This window comes from Cavia porcellus, unplaced genomic scaffold (assembly GCF_034190915.1).
Source record: "Cavia porcellus strain 051 isolate PalLab524CR breed Dunkin Hartley unplaced genomic scaffold, mCavPor4.1 scaffold_32, whole genome shotgun sequence".
Lineage (NCBI taxonomy): Eukaryota > Metazoa > Chordata > Mammalia > Rodentia > Caviidae > Cavia > Cavia porcellus.
The window spans coordinates 38,905,961-38,927,009 of NW_026947515.1; the positions used below are offsets into that span (position 1 = coordinate 38,905,961).

A 21,049-nucleotide genomic window follows, 5' to 3' on the forward strand; every position below is an offset into this window, starting at 1 on the left:
TACCTTTACAGCCAGGGAATCTTGGGCTCAGGAAGGGAAGTGATTCGTTTAAAGCTGTTTAGCTGAGCGCAACCCCTCCAAGGCAGAGGAAGCCAGGTCTGCAGGTCACAGAAAAGTTCACGTAAAGAATAAACGTTGGAACCGCGGGGTTCTATGTAGGCGCCCTCTGCTGGTCAGATCGTGCCGCTGCAGGAGCACCTCAGAGGCGCTGCGCGCGCCTGCAGCAGCTGCGCTCATGCGAGAGGCCCGCGGCGCAGTACGTGGAGCCGGCTCTCGGGCCGCGGGTTTCTTAGGTTATGTTGTGACTCAGTGTATGCCGTCACACGTTCTCCAAAGGTGCAAAAACATCCCGTGTCCCACTTCAGACAAGCAGCCCCCGATACTGCCAGTCAAGGGGAGGAGGAAATGTGTCTGCCCCCTGACTTGATTCGAAGCGCCCATTTCCTTCCAGATGGTGGTCCACGAGAGCGAGGAGTGAGCGAGCCCTCCCGCAGCAGGCCGGAGGTATGCACAATGTATATCCTCACGGCGGCTGACCACTATACGTAATTCCCACGCGACTCTTCACATGCAATAAAATTGGCCTTGTTTGCAATTTGGGGACGCTTCCGTGTATTTGTTTTCGTCTACCCATAAAGAAAGGATTTTTTGTTTGGCGAGCTTTATGCTCCATGTTGGAATCTCAGTAAGCAGATGGCTTGATGAATCGTTGTATGTATGTGGGAGGGAGAGATGACTTTGGTTTAAACTTCATAGTAGAAGAAAGAGAAAAAATATTTCTGGGTTAACTATTACTATTAACTATGCCAAACGTGTGCGTGTGTGTGGGGGGCAGATTTTCAAGAATCATGTCTTAATATTTGAAGGAAATACTTACGCCATGTTCAAGAAAATCCAGTGTCAAGTTGGGTAGTCATTAAGCAAGGGATGAGTCCCATCTCCTCTAAGTTCCAGCAGGAAAATAGGTGAGGAATGCGGGAAATATTTGCTGGGTATTTGCCCTCTGCTAGCACTGTTTAAAGTAGCGTCAGGTCCCTTCCGGACCTGGTCTGGGTCTGCCACGGGGTCCTGTTACCTTGTCTTGATCTGTGCTCTTTCAGAGCTGCACAGCCAAAAGCACATCCCTTGTCAGGATGAATCTGTATTTACCTAAGAGGACAAACAGAAGCGGAGGTCCGAGTGATCATTCAGCTGCTGTTGGGAATGGCGTCTTCTAACATGGGCTCACTGGTTACTCGTTGTAATTCAAGTTATCAGGAAGCATTGCCAAATCCTTTATTTATTTCTGGATTAGGCTATGATTGTGTGGCGAGTGGCCAACAGTCTCCACACCAAGTCTAACATCTCCCAGAACGCACCATCGTAAGAGGAAGGTGCCTAAGTTGATGTCAGATTTGGCCTGTGCGATTTCCAGTCGTTTTGACTTGTTTTCACATGCAACTTTATTTTAATTAGTTAATTAGCTCTGTAGTCTTGAGGATCAAATCCAGGACCTTCTGCATGCTGGACAAGAAGTACAGCTCCAGCTGCTGGAGCTGCTTTCTATATTTCATGACAACACTATGACAAAAAAAAAAAAAAGAGGCCTGTTCTTCTGGTCAGGACTTGCTGAGAGGAAATCAGAGCAAAGAGATCAGGTCTGATCCATGGATCCCTTCTGCCGAAATCAGGCAACAGAGGAAATAAACGAAGTGTCTCACTGCAGAGATTTCCAGCTGTTAGGTAAAGAAGAAGAGAGACTGGGATAGCGCCAGCTTGCTATGAAGTAGGAACCCTTAATGAATTATGGCAGCTCGAGTCACAAAGAGATAGGCAGCCAGACATGATGTGCCTCGTGACAGACGAGCCCACCATTGCCTGCAAAGAATTCTTGCCCAACAGACTCCCCGGGGTCCCATCAGCCCTCCAGATGTGACTGCCATCAACCTGTAAGCAACTTGGGCAAAGACATACGGTACAACCTGTGACACCCAGGATGTAGGAAACAGTGCACAGGTGATCTAGTTTTTCCAGCAAATGAATTGCAAACAGAAAAGTATAGAAAAACAGGAAGCGAGAACCCACAGATTAAAGAGCCTTAATGGGCCTGCCCACCAGTTACACTGTATGACTGGTTTTGTATTAGATCTGACTCATATAGAGGTTGATTTGTACAAAGAAGTGTTAAAACACGGATACACACACACACACATGGGCACTCCAGTTCATGAAGTTTGGTGGTGACGATGGATTCTTGTTCATTCTTTAAGGTATTATGTGACAGTGTGAATTCACGGTCTGAAATAGTGCTGATCTTTAAAAGCACACACAATATCTACAGGTGTAGAAGGAACGGCCAGCTTCATAGTCAGCCTGTTCTGTAGAATTTAAGACTCAGATTTGTTACAAAGAAGCTTCTGCTTCTGATGTGTTTTATGCATGACAGAGCCTTGAACCTGAGCATTTCCGAGACTGTGGTAACTCATGTGTCCACTCACCAGCAAATCATGACATTTGACCTAAAGGCAGCAAAGGGAGTCTGGTTCTGGAAGCTACTTCTGATCACCTCATTCTGTTAGGCTCTGATTCCGTGAAAGGCATAAATGAGAAAAATGCAGTTTCTCAGAGTGAGTGCTGTGATGAATTTTACTCTGTAAAGCGAAAGACACTGGTGATTACAGAGAACAGAAGTCTTGCTGTTCAAGACAGAAGGTGAGAGCAGGAATCTCCTCCAAATAAGGAGATGCCAGGAGACCCACGCCTGCCAGAGGAGGGCTTGTCTGGCAATGGGGAGGAGGAGGATGAAACCAGCCACTATTTACTGACCTCTTATCCAGCATGGGCTCCCTCATGTCATCGCTATAAAGATCCAGAGATGAGGAGATTGCCCGATTACAACTGCTTATTTATGGACTCAGAAGAAACCAAAACACAGAGTAACTTGCTCAAGGTCACAATGGCAGAGCTGGGATTCTCTTTGGAGCCCAAGACTTTTTACAGAGCACTGTCTACCTAGGCAGATGACTACACAGAGACAAGAGATGTCTCCAGGGAGCACGGAGCGTGGGTGTGTTTTAAAAGGGCTACTAAGACACCAAGTGTCCTTTGTTTCTTTCTGATTACTGTTTCTATTAGTTCCCCAGACATTCCACTATGCTCACCCTCCTCTTGCCCATCAGCTCACTCACCCCGTGCGTCCCCCTCAGCAAGGCCAGTCAGTCTTTCAGTAGAAATGCGCCTGTCCTTGAGCTCACTCTGAGGTCCACTGGATCTTATGCACCTGAGCTCCAAAGGGTGACCCTCCTCTCCTCTTCCAGCATACGCCTTTGAGCTGGATCCCATCTCTCCAAGTCTGAAGGGCCGTTTCCCATTATGTTTCTTATTTTTAAATAAGTAGCTTCACCTTGCTAAAAGAATTATTTTTCTGGTATTGAAGTATAGAATTTTTTTCCCTATCATCCTCTGGCTTTCTGAATTCCCTATTGAGCCTCAATTCTTCCAGAAGTGGATTTCTATGTTTTAATACCTGTTGTAATTTTTTTTTAATACATAAGGAATGCATACTCAAGCCCAGGATTACCAAAGGTCTGTCAGCTGCAAAGGGTTGCCAGCAAGGATGGCAAACTCCTTTATTTGGAAGGGATGAGATCTTGGTTTATGATTGGCAGGTGGCCCCTGCTTAAGGACAGGGAAGACACAGTTTCTAATAGGAGTAACATGTCCCTAGGGAGGAAAGTGAGCTGCCACCAGATGGTGCGGGCAGCGCCTCATCCCTCCACGCTGGGTCAGGGTGACAGCTGAGTGTTTTAATAAGCAAGAGTGCTTTAGAACCTGTCAGCCACCCAGAACATGGAGCTCTATCTGCACTCCCCCCAGTAATCCCACTGCTAAAAACAGCTGAAGTTCAGAGCCTCTGAGGCTCCTTGTTAGAACCGAGTGGTGATCTGGTTACCCCCGCTATGCCGAGACATTCCGCAGGTTCTTGTGTCTCCAGCTGCCGGCCCTCAGGAGCCGGGAGCCTAGGATGGCAGTATCTAACATGCTGCCGCTTTTAATGAGGGTGAGGAGCACGAAGCCCCCGCTCCTGTAGATGCATGGGTCTGCTCCTATGACTCTCTTTCAGCAGCCAGGGAAGGGTTAGGAGAGGACCTAGCACCAGCTTGTGAGAGAAGAGGCATCTCAGATAAAACAGCACCATCATTACGTGGGGCTCCCCTGTGTGGCCTTCTAGCCTCAAGGGCAGAAAAGGGAATAAAAGAACCCAGGTAATAAAAATAAAATAATAATAAAACTAACCCACACGGGTTGTAGGCAGTAGAGGAAGGTGACAGGAGATGAAAGACCACAGGAGAGTCGACGGTTTTAGCAATGCTTTGTGCACAAGAGGAGCTCAGGATTCACTTGGAATTCCACGAATGAAAAGTCAAGTGGAGGAATCTGTCACCTGTGAAGAAAGGATCCTTCCTCGTGCCAACTGTTTGCCCCCAACATCAGTAACAAAGGGAGAATAATAACAGAATGATAACCCAGAAGTAGTTCCTCATGAGTCTGAGAACAATCCTAGCCGTGACCCTGATTTTCTTCGCTTTCTGAAACAACAGCAAAGACCTTGCTGTTTCGATATTCACACAGGCTTAGAAGCCCACTTGAAGATCAAGTTTCTGAAAGGTGGCCCTTGGGGTGAAGGCTCGGATCCGTGAGGCTCCGGGTGGGGAGGGTGGTAGGATGGGAGGAGGGACATACATTTCCAAATATGGCCTAGCTTAGGGGCTGGGCAAGATGAGCGTACTGCAGCAGCTGTGCCTATTTTGGGCCTGGGGTCTCTATCTCAAGGGCAACAGGTGTTATGACTCAAAGAACAGGCCATTAACACATGGGCATTTATTTTGAGGGCATCTCGGCATCTAGATAAAAGTCAGTCTTTCAATTAATTATCTCCAGCTGGAAACATACCCCCCCCCTTTCTGTTTCTCATATTCTCTTTTAAGACAGAAGATCTCAAAACAGCATACAAGGACATTCAGTGACCGGTGGCACCTAAAAGTGCCTGCCACTTCCACTGTGCCCTCCTGAGAAGGGTCAGAGGGGCAGTGTCAGCCAGGCTGGCCCCAAACCTGGAATGGGTGCTTTCAGCAGTGAGGGACCCCGAGGTCTCTAAGTCTCTTTCTCTCCATTTCTAGAAGAGTCCACAGGCTGAGGCTCATATTCCTGACTCGGAGCCCAGGGCATTTCCACTGTCTGACCAGCTGGTGCTGGGCAGGGTTCATGCTTTCTCAGCCGTGGCTCCCTCCAGACTTCCTTCAGATTCTGTCTTGTCTTGTAATCCTGGACGATCGATTTCTTTTGTTTATTGCCTGAAATATGGGGTAAGGGATGAACACACACTTGTTTCTCTTTTTTTTTGTGACTCCCAACATCTTTGTAAGAAAATATTAATAGCAGTTCTATGCTTTAAATCATCCTGATAAAGAGTTTGACAATCCTAACTCTACAGAAAAAAGAAGCAATTTTAACAAGCTTCTTTTTGCATTTTATGGCTTCACTGATACTCTTTGGAGAATTTTAAATGCTGGCGATATGAAGATCCAGTGATCTAAGCTGTACATGGGTTACAAATTGTTTGTTCCCGAAGAGTATATGAGTGATCTTCAACTTCTGATGGTAACTGAAAATCTCCTAAATTGAAAATGCATTTAATACATCAGGCCTAGAGATAGTATCTCACGGCATGTAGCTGACCTAGGAAAAGATCCAAGCACAAAATTCAAAGTATGGTTTCCATTGACTGCGTATCATCTCTGTACCACTATAAATCAAGGATCATCAGCCTGGTTCTCAAGGTGAATGATATCACAGCACTTGGATGGCTCTTCTTGAGTGCAGAACAGCTACCTCCACATTAGTTAAACTGGGTGCCATCTCCATGCAGTGATATGTACAGAGCTGATTAAGCCTTTTTTCTCTCTTCAGTTGGCTTTAGGCAATGTAAACAGGGCTGGCTGAGGTGCTATTGTGTAATTTTTGGAGCCAGCCGACAGTTTCCTGTTTTCTCACCTTGTGACTCCCTGTAAACAGTTGAGCACAGCAGGATGGCAGAGCCATACAGCTCCAGCAATGTCAACTGTGTCTGAGCCTCAAGATGAGAGGCTATGACTACCCAGGGCACAAAAATTTACATATCAGAAACTAAAACAACAACCTCCTAAACATTCAAATGCTACCCCAATTAAATGCAGGTTGGTTTTTATGCAGACTGCACAGGTATTTTCTGACCTCTTAGCTAAACCTAGCTCACAGACTCATGTAATTCCTGCCATTCTCACTGATACTCATCTTTGAGCCACTTCCTTCTTCATGAATTAATAAATTCCTGGTGAGAACCTGCGTCAGGGACTCTGTCCCATGAATCCTCACCTGGTCCTATTTAGGACCCCTTGGCTGCATAACTGTAAATATGTCTTAGTGTTTTTATTCCTGCTGTAGATTGTAACAAAGGCAGTAGATTGAAATTAACTTGCTGGGATTCCAAAAACATTTTTTTTTCGGGGGAGGGTACTGGGGATCGAACTCACGACTCCATGTTTGCAAGGCAGGCACTCTCACGCCATTGAGCTAAATCCCCCAGCACCCAATAACGTTTCAATGGGATCACAAATATAAGCTTCCCAGACCGCAAGAAAGGCAAAGAAGGGATTCCAATATTTGGATTACAGTAAGAGTTCATTCGGATTAGGTGACCCACTGAGCTCTCAGGTAGAACATGACACATGACTGCCACTGCTCTGCCCAGACCCCTCAGCAGAGGACACTGGCCTCAGACTGACACATGGCAGCACATGTGGCCCTGCTTCCCTCTCCTGCCTGGCTACATCCCCTTGCTGACATCCTGTCACCCCTGGGTCCTCCTCAGTCATCAGCAGCCATGCTCATCCTTTGTAGACCTTTCTAGGGGCACTTAAAGAAATTTCTGTGCCACCCCTGAGTAGCAGTTACGACTCACTGTCTCCCTAATGTGACCCAGTTCCTGGCTTTAGAACTTGCAGTCACATACACACACATGCACACACACACACACACACACACACACACACACACACACACACGCACACGCGCGCGCGCGCACGTGTTTAGAAAGTTGTTGGAAGAACACTGAAAAATGAATGAGAAAATCTGGGTTCCAGCCTTAATTTTACCTCTAGTTTCTTTCATAATGCTGGGCAGCCTGCCATCTAGAAATTAGGGTTCCTTACCTGAGAAAAAGAGATTGGCATTATTGTGGTTTTTATTTTTTAAATTTTTGTACCGGGAATTGAATTTATGATCTCACACTTGTCAAGCAAGCGCTGAATTAAGGGTTCTTAAACCCGAGGGGGCATCAGCATTGCTTGATGTTTCTTTTAAAAAATACAGAACTTGGAGCTCCTCAAAGATTCTAACTCAATAGATTGATCTGGAACATTCGAATCCCTATTGAGAGGCTCTCTGCTTATGGCAAGGATATTCATGTGCTGAAGACACACTCTTAGAGTAGCTGCTGAGAAAGCAGATTCTTAGCTGGACATGATTGTCACATGTTGTAATCCTAGCACTCTGGGAGGTTGAGGCAGAAAGATCACAAATTTGAACCCAGCCTGGGGAACTTAGCAACTTTGCAAAGCCCTATCTTAAAAAAAAAGTTAAAAGCTGAGAATGTAGCTCAGTGCAAAAGTCTTGGGTTCAGTCCTCAGGACTGGAAAAAAATAAAAGCAGATTCCTGACCCCAACTCAGACCTACTCAGTGGAAATTCCCAGCAGAGAGATCTGATAACTTGTACAGCTAACCGGCACTCCAGGAGACTTGTCCTGAAGCAGGCCTTGGAAACAAAGTCGCCCAAAGGCCGGCAATGTTGCGTCCACCTGGGAGTGTGTGTGTCAGAAGGGCTGAATCTCAAGCCCTTCCTCCCACTACCCAGTCAGAACCTGCATTCTAATGAGAGCCCTGGGGACTGGTGGCACTAGTTTGAGGAGCATGGGCTGAGGTCTGTGCTGCAGTCTCCTGGGAGGCTTGCTGAGCCCTGCCTTGGGATTGATTTCTGATTCTTAGCTCTGGACCCGGCCTGGTGACTCCCATTCTGCTGATCTGTGGATCACACTTTAAGAACCAGACCCCAGGAGGTCTCTCAGGACTCTATTTCCAAGCATCAAATGTTTCTACTTATTTCCCTCTCTCATTAATCTACTTGCGCACTTGTGAATCTCACCCACCCTGAGTGTGTAAGCTCCCGTGGGCTACCAGTGTAACTGCTGAGGTGCTGTATTTTTGGGTATAGATTGTATTTGTTTAAAAGTTTCAAGAAAGTCACAGTGTGGAGGCTGGATGTGGGTTCCCCCAAAAAAGAGATATCCTTTCCTCCTTCACCTGCCTGTCTTTTTTGTTTTTATCAGTACCAGGGATCGAACTCACAACTGCACACTTGCAAGGAAGGCACTTATGCCACCGAGCTAAATCCCCAGCCCTTTGCTCTGCCACTTTCAAAGCCCCCTTGTGCTGCTGAAAAGAGTATGTTTTGTTGCTCTTAGAAACAGATGTTTTTACCCCTGTCCCTAGAACTAGAGGCTTGGCACAGGCAGCTGGAGAGTGGCGGAACTAGGGACATGTTCTATCTTCTTTGATGAGGGTGTAGAAGGTGCTTCAGGACAGACGGCTTTGAGATCACCGTGCTAAAGCTGTCACAGGAATCTCCTGCTGTGGATGTACCCCGCCTGCTCACGTGGGACCTCCTGACGCATCTGTTCTCTGGGTCTCGCTGAGGCCCCATACAAGTGCCCACTGGTGTCTCCCAGGCCCAGGACCGACCCCCACACCAGGGCTCTAAGACATTTCTGTGGCTCGGCTGTCTCTCACACCTTAGCACTAGAATTCCACTAGGGCACGGTGGCTCTGCCAGACCCCTCAGGGCCCCCAGAACCCTCAGGGCCCCAGGGCCTCGGGCAGTTCTCCAGGTGTGGGGCTCTGCCGGTGAAAGGAAAGCAGAAGCTCCCGTCACACTTTGCCTGTCCTTGCTGGAGAATCCGGAGTGGCGCTGAGCCATAGTGGAGTTTAGGCTAGTTACACCGAGCCTGTCCTAAAGTTAAAGTTTAGTTGATCATGGAATTTTTTTGCATTGTTTGATTTTTAAAATGTATTGCAGTACAGTGCGATTAATCTAAGGTTTTGAATTCCCTCCTTCCATTTTTAGCCAAGAGGGACTGCCTCTCCCATCTCTTCGGCCTGGCAGTGCGCCTTGTGTCCCGCTATGTCGGAGCACTGTGACCAGAGCTGTTTCTGTCTCACCCTGGGTTGAGGCAGTTTGGAGAGCAGCCGCCAGGCCTGGGTACAGAGTTTCAGCCAGGGTCAGTTCTCCACCATTGGTAGGAGAACCTCAGGATGATCCCACCCCAGGAGGCCCCTCATTCTCCCTTTGGGCCCACTTCTGCCGGCCTGTACCCCCCCACCCCCCAAAAATCTCAAATCCCAGAGTGCCATCACCTAGCCACACCCAACTCCCTGCTAGTGGAAGAGAATTTCCAGCCCCCAGCTGGACATCACGCTGTCTTCTAGAACATTCCTGTGCCCTACACACAGCTGGGTTTGATGTTCTTCCTGAGGGACCCAAACGCCAATCATTTCTCATAGGTTCTACTGAGGATTCTGTTTCCTCTCTCCTTGGCTTGTGGAACCTTCTTGACTTCCTCCTCCTTAAGGAGCTGGTATTCTCTGTAGTTCCAGGTGACACCTCTCTCATGGTCCCTGGTTACCTTCTGAGGGCCCATGCTCCCCCTGCCGGGTACAGTGACAGCTGCTCACTGAACCAACGAGAATGGCAGCCCAGCCTGCTCAAACACGGCAGGCTCTGCAACCTCGGCTGAGAGCCACCTGGAAGAGCTTTGCAGAATCCTGAGGCCCACACATTGTGGTAGCTCCGTGGGAGGCTGTGGCAGGAGGGTGCCTCGAGCCCACGCAACACAGTAAGATCCTATCTCAAAACAAACAAAATTCCCAAGTTATGCACAAGACCAGTTAAATGGATTTTTGTTTAACTGGTCTTGTGCGTAACTTGCACGCTGGGGTATAACATCCCTAACCTCTAGATGAGAACAAGGCTCAACTAGTCAGAGAAGCTGGACTCGGAAAACAGCCTGGGGCTCCATCAAGTCAAGGCTGCCACCTACAGGCAGGAGGAGAATAGGGCGCTTCTGTTTTGGTTTACAAATACAGTGTTATAATGAATGCACATCTCTACCTATCTATCTATATTAAATATCATCGGAATCCTAGGTGCATTGCCATGGAGGAGGCAACCAGAGAAAAGGATGCTGGCTCCCACAGGTAGGATCCCTAGCTGGGGCACAGCAGACCGAAAGGGATTGAGGCTCAAGTCTCCACACTTCTCCCATGTCTGATTCTCCTGCCCTGCAAGATGTTCCAGCCCTACACGCCCACCATGTCCTCCGGTGCCCAGGAGGATGCTTGGATATGCTGCTGATACCCCCCTTGGTACCTCCACTCCCAAAGTAGTGCTTCCTCACAGGAGCCGTGCTCAGAATAAAACTCTCCTGGCCTTTCAAGGGTCATCGGATGGCCACCGTGTCCCGTGAGCCCATGTCTTGTCAATATGCAAGGGAAGCTCCCTTTCCTGGGTCTGACCCCACTTTCAGGTTGTCCCCTTCCTGTGCTAGACAGGCAACACACCCAGGATTTAGAGAACATTTAAAAAATACAGAGACGTAATGTATGCTCACCATAAAGTGATGGCTGTAAACCATGCAGCGGATGTGCCCTGCCTTGTCCGTTCTCTCATTCTCACCGTCCTGGGGTGAGGGGTGGGGTGGGGAGGCATCGTGAACAGGTTGGTGGTGACTCTCAGAGCTGAGCGTCATGCTGCTGTGAGACTTCCTTTCTGAGACTCAGTTTCCTCATCTGTAACAGGTGCATAACTATAATAACTGCCCTAGAGGGTTGATGGCACAAACAATGAAAAACCCAGGAAGACACTGTCTGTAATAATGGCAGTTCCCAAAGACGAACTGAATTATCTCAGACAACTGCTGGATACAGACAGGGGCATGAGATACTCTTAAGTTTTCCTGCTCATGATGCTCAGACCACGTGGAACTGAGTTCACGTGGATTAGTAAAAATAGCCCCAAAACCCAGTTGTGCAGACAACCTTTAAGAAATGGTGTAACTGGCTGCACTTGATGGAGATTGCCACCAGAGGGCAGTGCTGGGTCACTGATAAGAGAATGACTTCAGAGTCTCAGCAAAGCCTTCGCTGGTTTTTGCTTCTGGTCTAATCAGCTCGCGTGGTTAGCACAGACGTTCGGGAGTTTTCAATGTGCTGGTCTCCCCTTTTTGAAATCAACAGTCTAAAGGCGCTGTGTCATGTAGAAGTAGAGGCATCCAAACTTTTCCCAGTGCCTCTTTGCAATTTAGGGTGACTTTGACACCTTTGAGCTCAGATTCTGCTCTGATGTCCCACAGCAGGCTCTCTGTTCTCACACTTGGTGGCCAGGTCCCACCAAGGGGTGGTTTCTGTGTCACAGATGGAACTTCCTTGATCCCTGCAGATTCAGAGAGAACCATGCTTATACTCAGGGATTTTTCTGGACAATATGGATAATAAAAGAAGTCTCCAAATCTCAAATTCCTGTATCATGGTCCAGGTTGGACCCTACCATGCTCCCTTATCCAATTTAACAATGGTGACGGCATGCATCCTGCCAAGCTGTCTCAAACTTCAAACAGTCCCCAAAAAGACAGGACAAGAACCCAGCACGGTGACAGTGCACCAAATCAGATGCCTCCTCCTTCATCCCATTGCTACTGAGAGGTAAAGGAAGTATTTACAGAGACTCTGCTTTCCAGGGCCACGTATATGGCAAATATTATTTCCCTCCATCAAACACTGAGAAGCCCTTGGACTCGGCAGAAGGACACATGCATCCCTGACTTAGCTCCTGTACCACCTGGCCTTGAGGTTAGCACTTAAGAATGTTTTGATTTTGTGTACTCTCCAAGGAGAATAAGGGGAAGGGTTCTTGTATGATTATGCAACTTTAGAGGAAGGGAAATTGACAGGGTCCTTGACATGAGGGCTACAGACTATTTTAAGAAAGAAGAGAGGAAGGATATAAAGAATCAAAGGCCTTAATACTGCTTAAACCAGAGAGATCACAAGATCCTTGTGGGGGATTTATTGCCGAGATGGAATTTAGCTGACTGTATAATACAAGATGCTCAAGATGCCAAGAGAAGAAGGGACAATTTTGGCTCGTTTAATCACTCCAGGAGCAAGAGAGAACACACCAAAGAAGTTCAGTATGAGCGTGGACACAGAGAAGACACAAGGCCTCAGATCTGATCTTGTTTATGTACTAAAGAGCACACGGATCTAAAAGGGAAACAGTGATTAAAACAAGCGTTTAGCATGGGAAGACGTCACCTGATGGCCTCAGCAAGAGAGCCATGACCCAGGCACATGTCCATAATGGGCTGTGACACTTACAGGCAAAATATTGTCTAAATATTTCCAAACGTCATCATGAGCAAAGCATGTTACGAATAATAACCCTAAATTATCGAGGAAAGATAAATACTATTAATTGTGCTCTGCCGAGAACAGAAACAAGGATCTGCATGTTATATTATTCCATTTATGTAAAATGTCCTGAATAGGCAAATCCATGGAGACAGATGTGTGGGTGCAAGAAGCTGAGATAAAGGAGAACGAGAAGCAGCTATTTGATGAGGGTGCCATTTGTTTTGGGGGTGCTGAAGTGTTCTGAAACTAGATAGCAGTGGTGGTTTCATGTCTCTGTAAATCAAAAACAAAAATCACTGAATTTTTAATAGGTGGCTCTTAAGGTATGCAAAACTGCTCAATAAAGCCCTAAAAATGATTATAGGAAAGAATGTACCGCAACTTACAAATATTCCATCAGAAATTATTCCAACGATATAAAGGAATAGATTCATTGATCTAGATAATTAAGAATGTGAAAACTTTCATCCTCAGACATGTGGGAAGATAAGGCGTCTCTATATTATCAACAGAGTTGAACTTGGTAAAACGACCAGAGAAGGTATAGAACATAGCCCGAGCTCAGTGGAATCATGGATTCTTAGAGAACGTGACCATTCAGACCTGAGCTCTTATTTCATTGATGGAAAAGCAGTATAAAACAGCACAAAAGCTGCCAAATGAAAATAAATGTTTTGTATCCCAGTTCATCAGGCCAACTCAATAAAGAAACCTGCGTTTCCAGGTTTTTTTGTGTATCTTCCATAAATGTTCTACTCACATGCAGGTATCTATCTACCTGTCTACACACACACACACACACACACACACACACACACACACACACATTCTAATGGAAGAATGCAAATTAATTTTAAGAAAGAGCTCCCTTAATTGAGAGTACATCCTTAGTAGAACCGTCATATTTTTTAGTATATATGGTGCCAAGCAGGCATACTCTAACCCTGTTAATGTGTTAGAAGTGCTGCCTTCTATTTAAACACATTAGGAAACAGAACCTGACAAGCTGATGCCTGAGGTCAGGGGTTGGCATCCTACTGGTGCATGAGTGACCCTGAGTGCCACTTACCCGTTTCGTGGTGTCTCCGGCATAAACCACGTGGCATAAACACGCACAGCTCCACTTGGACCTGCATCTGCCTGTTGCATGGTTTCCTCCTTTTGAGATGAAAAACAGCCCAAGTACATGTCTGTTTCTGTCATCTTAGGGTTTCCTTTCTTTGCTCTTATTTAATTTTAATTTTATTTGATACATAAAGGCAAAGGCTGTATATATTTGTGGGGTACGGTATGAATTTGATGCATGTGTGTCTTGTGAAATGTCAGGATCAGAGTGGGTATGTCGTCTCCTTAAACTTTTTTTTTTTTTGTCTTTTTCCTTTTTATCGGTACCGGGGATCGAACTCACGACTGCCTGCTTGCAAGGCAGGCACTGATGCCACTGAGCTAAATCCCCAGCCCCCCACCTCCTTAAACTTTTATCATCTCTCAACGGTGAAAGCATTCAAAAGCTTCTCTTCTAACTTCTGATACACACAGCAGATTATCATTATTTATCGACACCCTACAATGCAATAACTCATCCAGACTTCGTGCTCCAGTCTAACAGCCCCCACAGGTCAGCTTCTCCCTTCCTCACCCTCCCGCTGTCCCCCCAGCCTGGTAAACCCCACTGCACTCTTAGCTTCTGTGAGGCAGACTCTAAGATTTCACACATGACTGAGGTCATGCAGTAACTGTCTTTCTGTGCCTAGCTTATTTGACATAACATTAGAAACGAACTGCAGAATTCTCCGGCCCTACCTAAGTTTATGTGGAAGTGAGAGATATGTGAGACAGAGATGTCGCGTGGGAGGAGTATGGTGGCCCACGGGGATGGAAGTCTACATCCCAGGGAGAAAATGAACCCTGGCCTGATGCACGGGGAAGGCGGCTGTTTCAGCACAAGGTGGCTAAACGGCGATAGTGCTACGTGTAAGATCACTACCTGGGCACGTTTAGGAGGAAAAAGAGACCCACAGCAAGGTGGGAATGAGTATTGGCTTCCGATAAACTGTACAGTGCAATTTCAATCCGATAGGTACCATGCGGCTCCACAGAGGAACAAAACTACTGCTTGAAACACAGCACCAAAACAGGAGGAATACAGTCCAGTCCCCAAAGTCCCCTTGAAGAACCTCTACCTCCAAGGTATTTTTAGTCGTGGTAATTGTAGATGGTGGGCAGAGCTCTACAGCCCTGAAAATAAGATGACCCTCAAAAGAGTAAGGTCAGCAGATGCCATCTCCGTCAGGCAAGCCTGCAAGGAGGACGGGATTAGCTGTCTACAGGGCAGCGCTCCAGAAGTAACCCGTCTTGCAGAATGCTTTGGAGTAACCTTACCAAGAGATTAATGTGCCTCCCTGCTGGATGGCATTAGCGAGCAGCAAAAACAATGTGACCCTTAGGAAACCCGTGTGTTGTGGTAACCAGGAAAGTAAACGGCCGGGCGGGTGGTGGGCTCATGTCTGTCTGGAGAGGGAAAGGTAGAAAATGGAAATCTATCAGTGTGTGGCTCTGGGTAATGAGCTTGATCTTTTACATAAGAACAGTCTGCAGTCCCAACACTCTGGGAGGCTGAGGCAGGAGGATTGAGAGGTTGCACCCGTTCTGGGCAATATGCACCCAATTTAGCAAGACCTTGTCTCCAAATGAAAGAAAGCTGGAAATGTGGCTCAGTGCAAAGGCTCTGGGGTGGGGAGGGCAGGGAAGAGGCTTAAGAGTGGGGGTCAAACCATCAGATCCTCGGGGATTGATACAAACAGCGCATAAGACCATTTTTGTTGTGATCACTAAGCACTATAGTTTGGAACCAGGATAGTATCTAAGGCCTGTGCTGCTATTGAAAGGTGGTGGAATCTTTAATAGCTGGGACCTGGGGGGAGGTCTTTTAGTCACCGGGAGTATGGTATCGGAAGGTACTCCCTTCAAAAAATGCTCACCTCACTTATTTGTTATAGTAACAGAAGGCTGACTAACTTGCCAAGCAGCTTTCTGATCTCACTGGCCAGGAAGGGGATCCAGAAGATTTCCTTTCACACAGTAACAAGCTGGATTGTGATAACAGAAAATTAGCCTCCTGTGAGTCTGGTTAGCATGAGCCAGTTTCTGGCCACTTGGTTAATCTTAAATGCTCCCCAAGAGCCAATGAGCCCCTTCTACTGTTCTGAATTGTTACTTACTTTGCATCTATACCCAGGAAATCTGAATATCAGTTAATCTTAGATTTGGGAGGAACCTCAGACATCATCTTTTTCAGTGCCTATCGGTGTGCCTACACATTACAATCACTGAAGGGTCTTTTAGAAATACTGATGCCCTTAAAGTTGCAGCCTCCCAGGTTTGCTCACCGAACTGATTTGGAGGTGTAAGATTGTAAAATTTGCCCAAGTATTTGAAAGATAAAGGCAGGGCCAAGAATTTATGATCTTATCCAATCATCATATTTTCTAGATCGATAAGTTGAGATGCAAGGAACTCAAAGGATGTGCCCAAATAACATTCCCTTCCGCTTAATGTTCACATGAATTCAGCGATTTATAGCATTCTAAGCCAGACTATGCTGTGTTTCAGGAAATGGGTCCTGGGTCCATCCTTTTGCATACGATCTTTATAACATTTACCATAGCCACACGGCCTCTACAAACTTAACTGCTTTTTACATGAATATCTTTAAACTTAATACTAGATAGGCTGTGTGCTTGGGAATAAAGTCTCAGATCTATATCTTAAAATCAGTGATTTAAAAGGGAATCCATTTAGCATCAGGTCCTTTTACTTTGCTTAGATGTCACACTTTGGACAAACATCACGCATTGGAACACACAGGACCAAGGTCCTGGGAAGACTTAAGAAGGCCGTGTGAAGGCAGCCAGGACTCGCTCACATGAGCTGCTGTAGACACTGCAGGGGACCCCAAGTACTGGGCAGGCGATCCTCACACCTGTCAGCCCTTAGAGGTGCTCCCCGAGGAGGGCTGTTGGCAAGGGGGTGGGGTGAGCAAGGTGGGAGCAGTAATGGGAAGACCATTTTACCTCTCCTAGAAAGGCCACAGGTCAGCCTGCACCAGCAGACTGGCACCACAAAGCCGCCCAGCATCACCTGGAGTCTGCAGATGCAAACACACTGAAATTGATCTAGATGCAGGAGAAAAATAGCAGTTACAGAATGTAGTAAGGTCAGAGTGAAGAAGCTTTAGCCTTTGGGTTCATAAAGATTCAATATTTTTAATGTGTCATTCTATTCACCGCGACTCATTTCCGTTTTTCGAATAAGCTCATTCATCTTGCTGTCTTGTTTAATATGCTCTATACTAGCATGCCACATCTGAGAGGAGAGAAAAAATAACCTATCCACCAGTCTCTCCTTGATGTCAGCTTCAGGATGAGTTAGGTTTTTTTGAGTTTTGACCAATATATTCTTTTTAATCAGAGTTTTGATGACACAACCTAATGACAATCTTATGAACATTAGGTTCCCTAATGTTCAAATTTAAGGGCCAGCCTGGGCTACAAAGTGAGCTCAAGGCCAGTCTGAATTGCATCGCAATTTGTCAAAAAAAAAAAAAAAATTAAGGAAAAAGGGATGAAAGGAATTGAAGAATCCACTGTCAAAAGAAATGGGATGACCTGGAATCCTCCTGAAGAAAATCTAAGACTTTGACCTTTTTTCCCCTTTTCTCTCTGTTTTAAAAGTTTTTTCAGTGGTTTCAGTAATTGTACAGCTGGGAAAATCCCTTGGCTGGGCTCTGATTCAGGTGCAAGAGAAGTCACAAACTAAGATGCTCAGTGCAGTGATGCTCATAACAGAAAACAATCACAAGTGCCTGAAAGTCGGTCAGTAAGAGAACAAATAAGTTGTGGGTAAAACCATCTAGTGGAATACTACTCAGCAATGATAACAAACAAACCAGGGCCATGGGTAACTGAAAAGAAAGAACTGATGTAAAATAGCAACAAATAGCTACATGCACCGTATTTCTGTGTGTTTTTACAACACGAAGCAGTGCTCATAGTGTCTGTGACACACACACGCGCACACACACATATAACAAGAGTGTGAAACACTAACAGGGAGATACACACCAGCTTCAGGTAACATTGCTGCGAGGATGAAGGCAGGAGGCAATGGTGTATCTTACCAGTGCAGTTATTTTATTAAAAATCTGAAGGAAATATTTTTAAAAGTTTCTTAAATCTACATGATAGGTCGTAGATATTTATTAAATTATTTTCCAGTTTTTCTGTAAGTTTAAGACTTCCTAATCTTAAAAATTGTTTAAATTATTGTCTCAAAAAGGCAAGCAAATTATTTTAGCCTTTTATTTCTTCATTGAATTTACTTAAAAAGTGACAAAATAATTTACGTCATTTTAAGACTTCAAGCAATGAAGAGACAATTAAAAAATTTGATAATTTCCTATTATCTTGATCCAATTCCTTCCACCCCAGAATTACCAATTTGACATGTATCAATTTGTCCTTCTCTATAAAGTTTTTAAAAATTGTTTTTGAAAACTTTTTTTTAAACATTCACTTTTTGTGCTTTAATTATTTTTACTATTTTCACAGCAGCATGTGGCTATTTTTAAAAAAATACACAAAATGAAATGAGCATATGCACGGCAAATGAAAACATGTTCACAGTGTGCACTTTTAATTCACGCTTTGAACAAGCTTAATATATATATATATATATATATATATATATATATATATATAAATCCTAGATCAAAGATTTAGGGTGTGCCTCATTTGCTGTGTGGTTCTTGTCACCCACAACAGTGAGAGGCTCTTGATGATCCTGGGGAGTCAGTATTTTGGGTTGGTGAATTACTAAATCTGTAGTAAAGTTCAAAGTGGGGATCCACCTTTGTCCCCCAGAGCACAGCATGGGTGATGGTCAGAGACAGGACCCTCCAGCGCCTCCTGCCAAGCTGCCCGGTCAGTGACTGTGGCTGTTCACACCCCAGAAACCTCCAGTGACAGCCATTTCTTCTCTGTCCTTCCCTTCCCTTCCCCTCCACCAACTGACACAAGAAGTGTCCATGTCACTCACCGCTGGGTAACTGGAGCCCTGCAGCTGTTTGGGTCCTTGTTTGGAAGGACATCTCAGGGTTGCCCTGGGCTCCCGGGATGGCCAGCTTCCCAGAAGGCTTCATCCATCAAAGTGGGGGGCGGGCTTAGAATCCCTCACAAGAACTTTGCAAGAGCAATGAAACCACTATCCCAGGCTCTAAGCAAAAGAGATTTCCATTTTAAAATAAAACTCTCCCTTATCATAGTTTGGGTAGGGACTCATGATGTAGCCCTGGGGGGTGTGCAGGAGGAAAGACTCTCTCTCTCTCTCTCTCTCTCTCTCTCTCTCTCTGTCTCTCTCTCTCTCTCTCTCTCTCTCTCTCTCTCTCTCTCTCTCTCCCCATCTGCAGACAGCCTCAGCTGTGGATGGGCTTGCCTGGTGAATGGATAGTACTTTCCTTCTCTCTTTCCTTCTTTCCCTTATGCATTGATTTCTTTTTCCTGTACTTCTACCCAATCTTAAACACTGCTTTCCAAAACAATCTGTTGGCAATAGATTGCCATCAGCAGCTTTGCCCAAGCCACGTGGATATGCATCCCCAGAGGACAGCTCTGGGGGACTGTCCCTCAAGAGTGAACCCTAACATAAAGCATTCCCTTGGGGTGATAGGAATGTGCCAACGCAGGCTGACTATGACAAGCAGGACTCAGTGGCATGGAGGAGGCTGTTCTTGGATGAGGGCAGGGAAGGATATCCCTGCACTTTTCACTTAGTTTTATTGTGAACCTGAACTGCTCTTTAAAAAGTAAAGGATATAACAATATTTTAAAATTAAGAAATCAACAAAAATGCACGCCATCCCTAGCTGCTAACCAAAGATAATGGGGAAAAAGAGACAAGAAATTTCAAGACGGTCCCCAGGGTCTGATATCAGCAGGCAGCTGGTGATCCCGTGGGGGAAGGGGGCTGAGTTCCCTCGCCTGGTGTCAGGATCCTCTGGCATTATCATCTTACACAGGGAGATGGAAGAATGTCTTTCTGATCCGAGGCTTGAGCTCTCCTTCCTTGACCCTCATGGGTAAGAAATCTGAGGACAGAATGAACCTGCCAGCCCTGTGCTCCCAAAACTGCAAACCTGGCTAAGAGGCAGGGTGAGAGCTATAAATCCCACAGGACTGTTCTCAGAAACCAAGGGATGGGGTCACCTGAACTTGACTGACCTACGGACCCTGAGTTTCTCTACTGACCCTGCTCAGGGAAATGTTTCTATAAGTCGCATCAGATGCTCTGATTACAAACCCAGCGTTTGTTGAGTACTTCCTGTGTCGGTCACACCATGGAGTCCTTTACATGCAGGCCTGAGTCCTTTTGCTCTTACTTACTGAAGTGCTACCTTTATCTCTTAGAGATCATGGACCTGAGGTTTAGATAGAACAAATAACTTTAAAATCAAAAATATGTGGACTGAGAGGCTCAAAAACACTCAAGTCCGGCATGCACCAAAGCCCATATTCTTCCCCCTGTATCCTGGAGATGATTCAGGAGGAGCCCAAGCCCCATCATCTCAGGACATTGCATGAGCATGAATTGGATGTACACAGCACAAACACAAGGACCAGTGTGAGAGTGCTTTGGGTTTTACAGGAGCTGCATCTGTTCAATAGCATCCCAAACTGGAATGGGCCCTCACCGCTATCCACCTGTCCAGATTCTTCTGTGCCTGCCGTCCCTGCCTTGCCCTGCACAGGGGCCACCCGGGGGACGGATGGTCTTTTCTGCACACTTTCCAAGCTTCCCTAATCCTCCACGTGCTCCAGGAGCTGCAGAAACATGCTTCTTTCTTTGTCAGACAAACCTGTCTTGCAAGAATAAATTGCATGCAATAGGTTGACTTTAACTCTTTTGGGAAGACACCTAGAAGAGGAATAGGAGGGTCAAGCAGACATCTATCTTTGGTTTTTCGAGGAATCTCCACTTTGACGGTCCTAGTGGTTGATACTAGTGCTCGTTCCCACCAGCCATGTAGCCAGGCTCCTTTCCCCCTGCGACCTTGCTGGCCTTTGCTGTTATTTGATCTCCTATTGATAGGCACTCTCTCTGCAGTGAGATGATATTTGTTGGTCGTTTTCATTTGAACAGGAAGCGGAACAAGAATTGGGGGAAATGTGGAGGGGTGGGAGAAGGGGACAAAAAGAGTTAAGATGTGTTTTTTCCATGTACAAACTCCCCACAACAAATGCAATCGTTATGTATTGCAAACATGTACTGATAATTAAAAAAGAATACATTGCAATGTTTGTCCCTCTTCAGGGAAGCCTTTCCTAGGCTTGCAAGAATTATTTTTTTGGTTCCACTATGATCTCATCATACTGTGCGACACTCTCACATCTAAGTCCTATGAGATTGCTGCTTATATTTCTGTTCATGTCTCTTCCCGCTGGAATCTGTGGA

At 45.9% G+C, this 21,049-nt stretch overlaps 1 protein-coding gene and 1 long non-coding RNA gene across 3 annotated transcripts in view; one reads left to right on the forward strand and one right to left on the reverse strand.

Moving 5' to 3' along the window:
* The window catches only part of LOC100727290 (myosin-3), a 21,546-nt gene extending 20,951 nt beyond the window's left edge, over positions 1 to 595 (forward strand). The window contains exon 40 of the mRNA XM_003466221.4: positions 452 to 595. Within this exon, the coding sequence (XP_003466269.1) occupies positions 452 to 478 (27 nt within the window). The 3' untranslated portion in view covers positions 479 to 595. The remainder of the gene's footprint in view (positions 1 to 451) is intronic.
* Positions 1 to 11,118, reverse strand: part of LOC106026862 (uncharacterized) — a 13,655-nt gene extending 2,537 nt beyond the window's left edge. Inside the window, exons 1-4 of one of the 2 annotated variants that reach the window (XR_001200450.2) lie at positions 3,168 to 3,451; positions 2,478 to 2,630; positions 878 to 1,715; positions 4 to 98 (exon numbers count right to left, since the gene is read on the reverse strand). This is a non-coding gene — a long non-coding RNA (uncharacterized LOC106026862). Of the gene's footprint in view, positions 1 to 3; positions 99 to 877; positions 1,716 to 2,477; positions 2,631 to 3,167; positions 3,452 to 10,740 lie in introns of those variants that run through there. The other variant, XR_002790273.2, reaches the window with a different exon arrangement.
* Between the last annotated feature and the right edge of the window lie 9,931 nt (positions 11,119 to 21,049).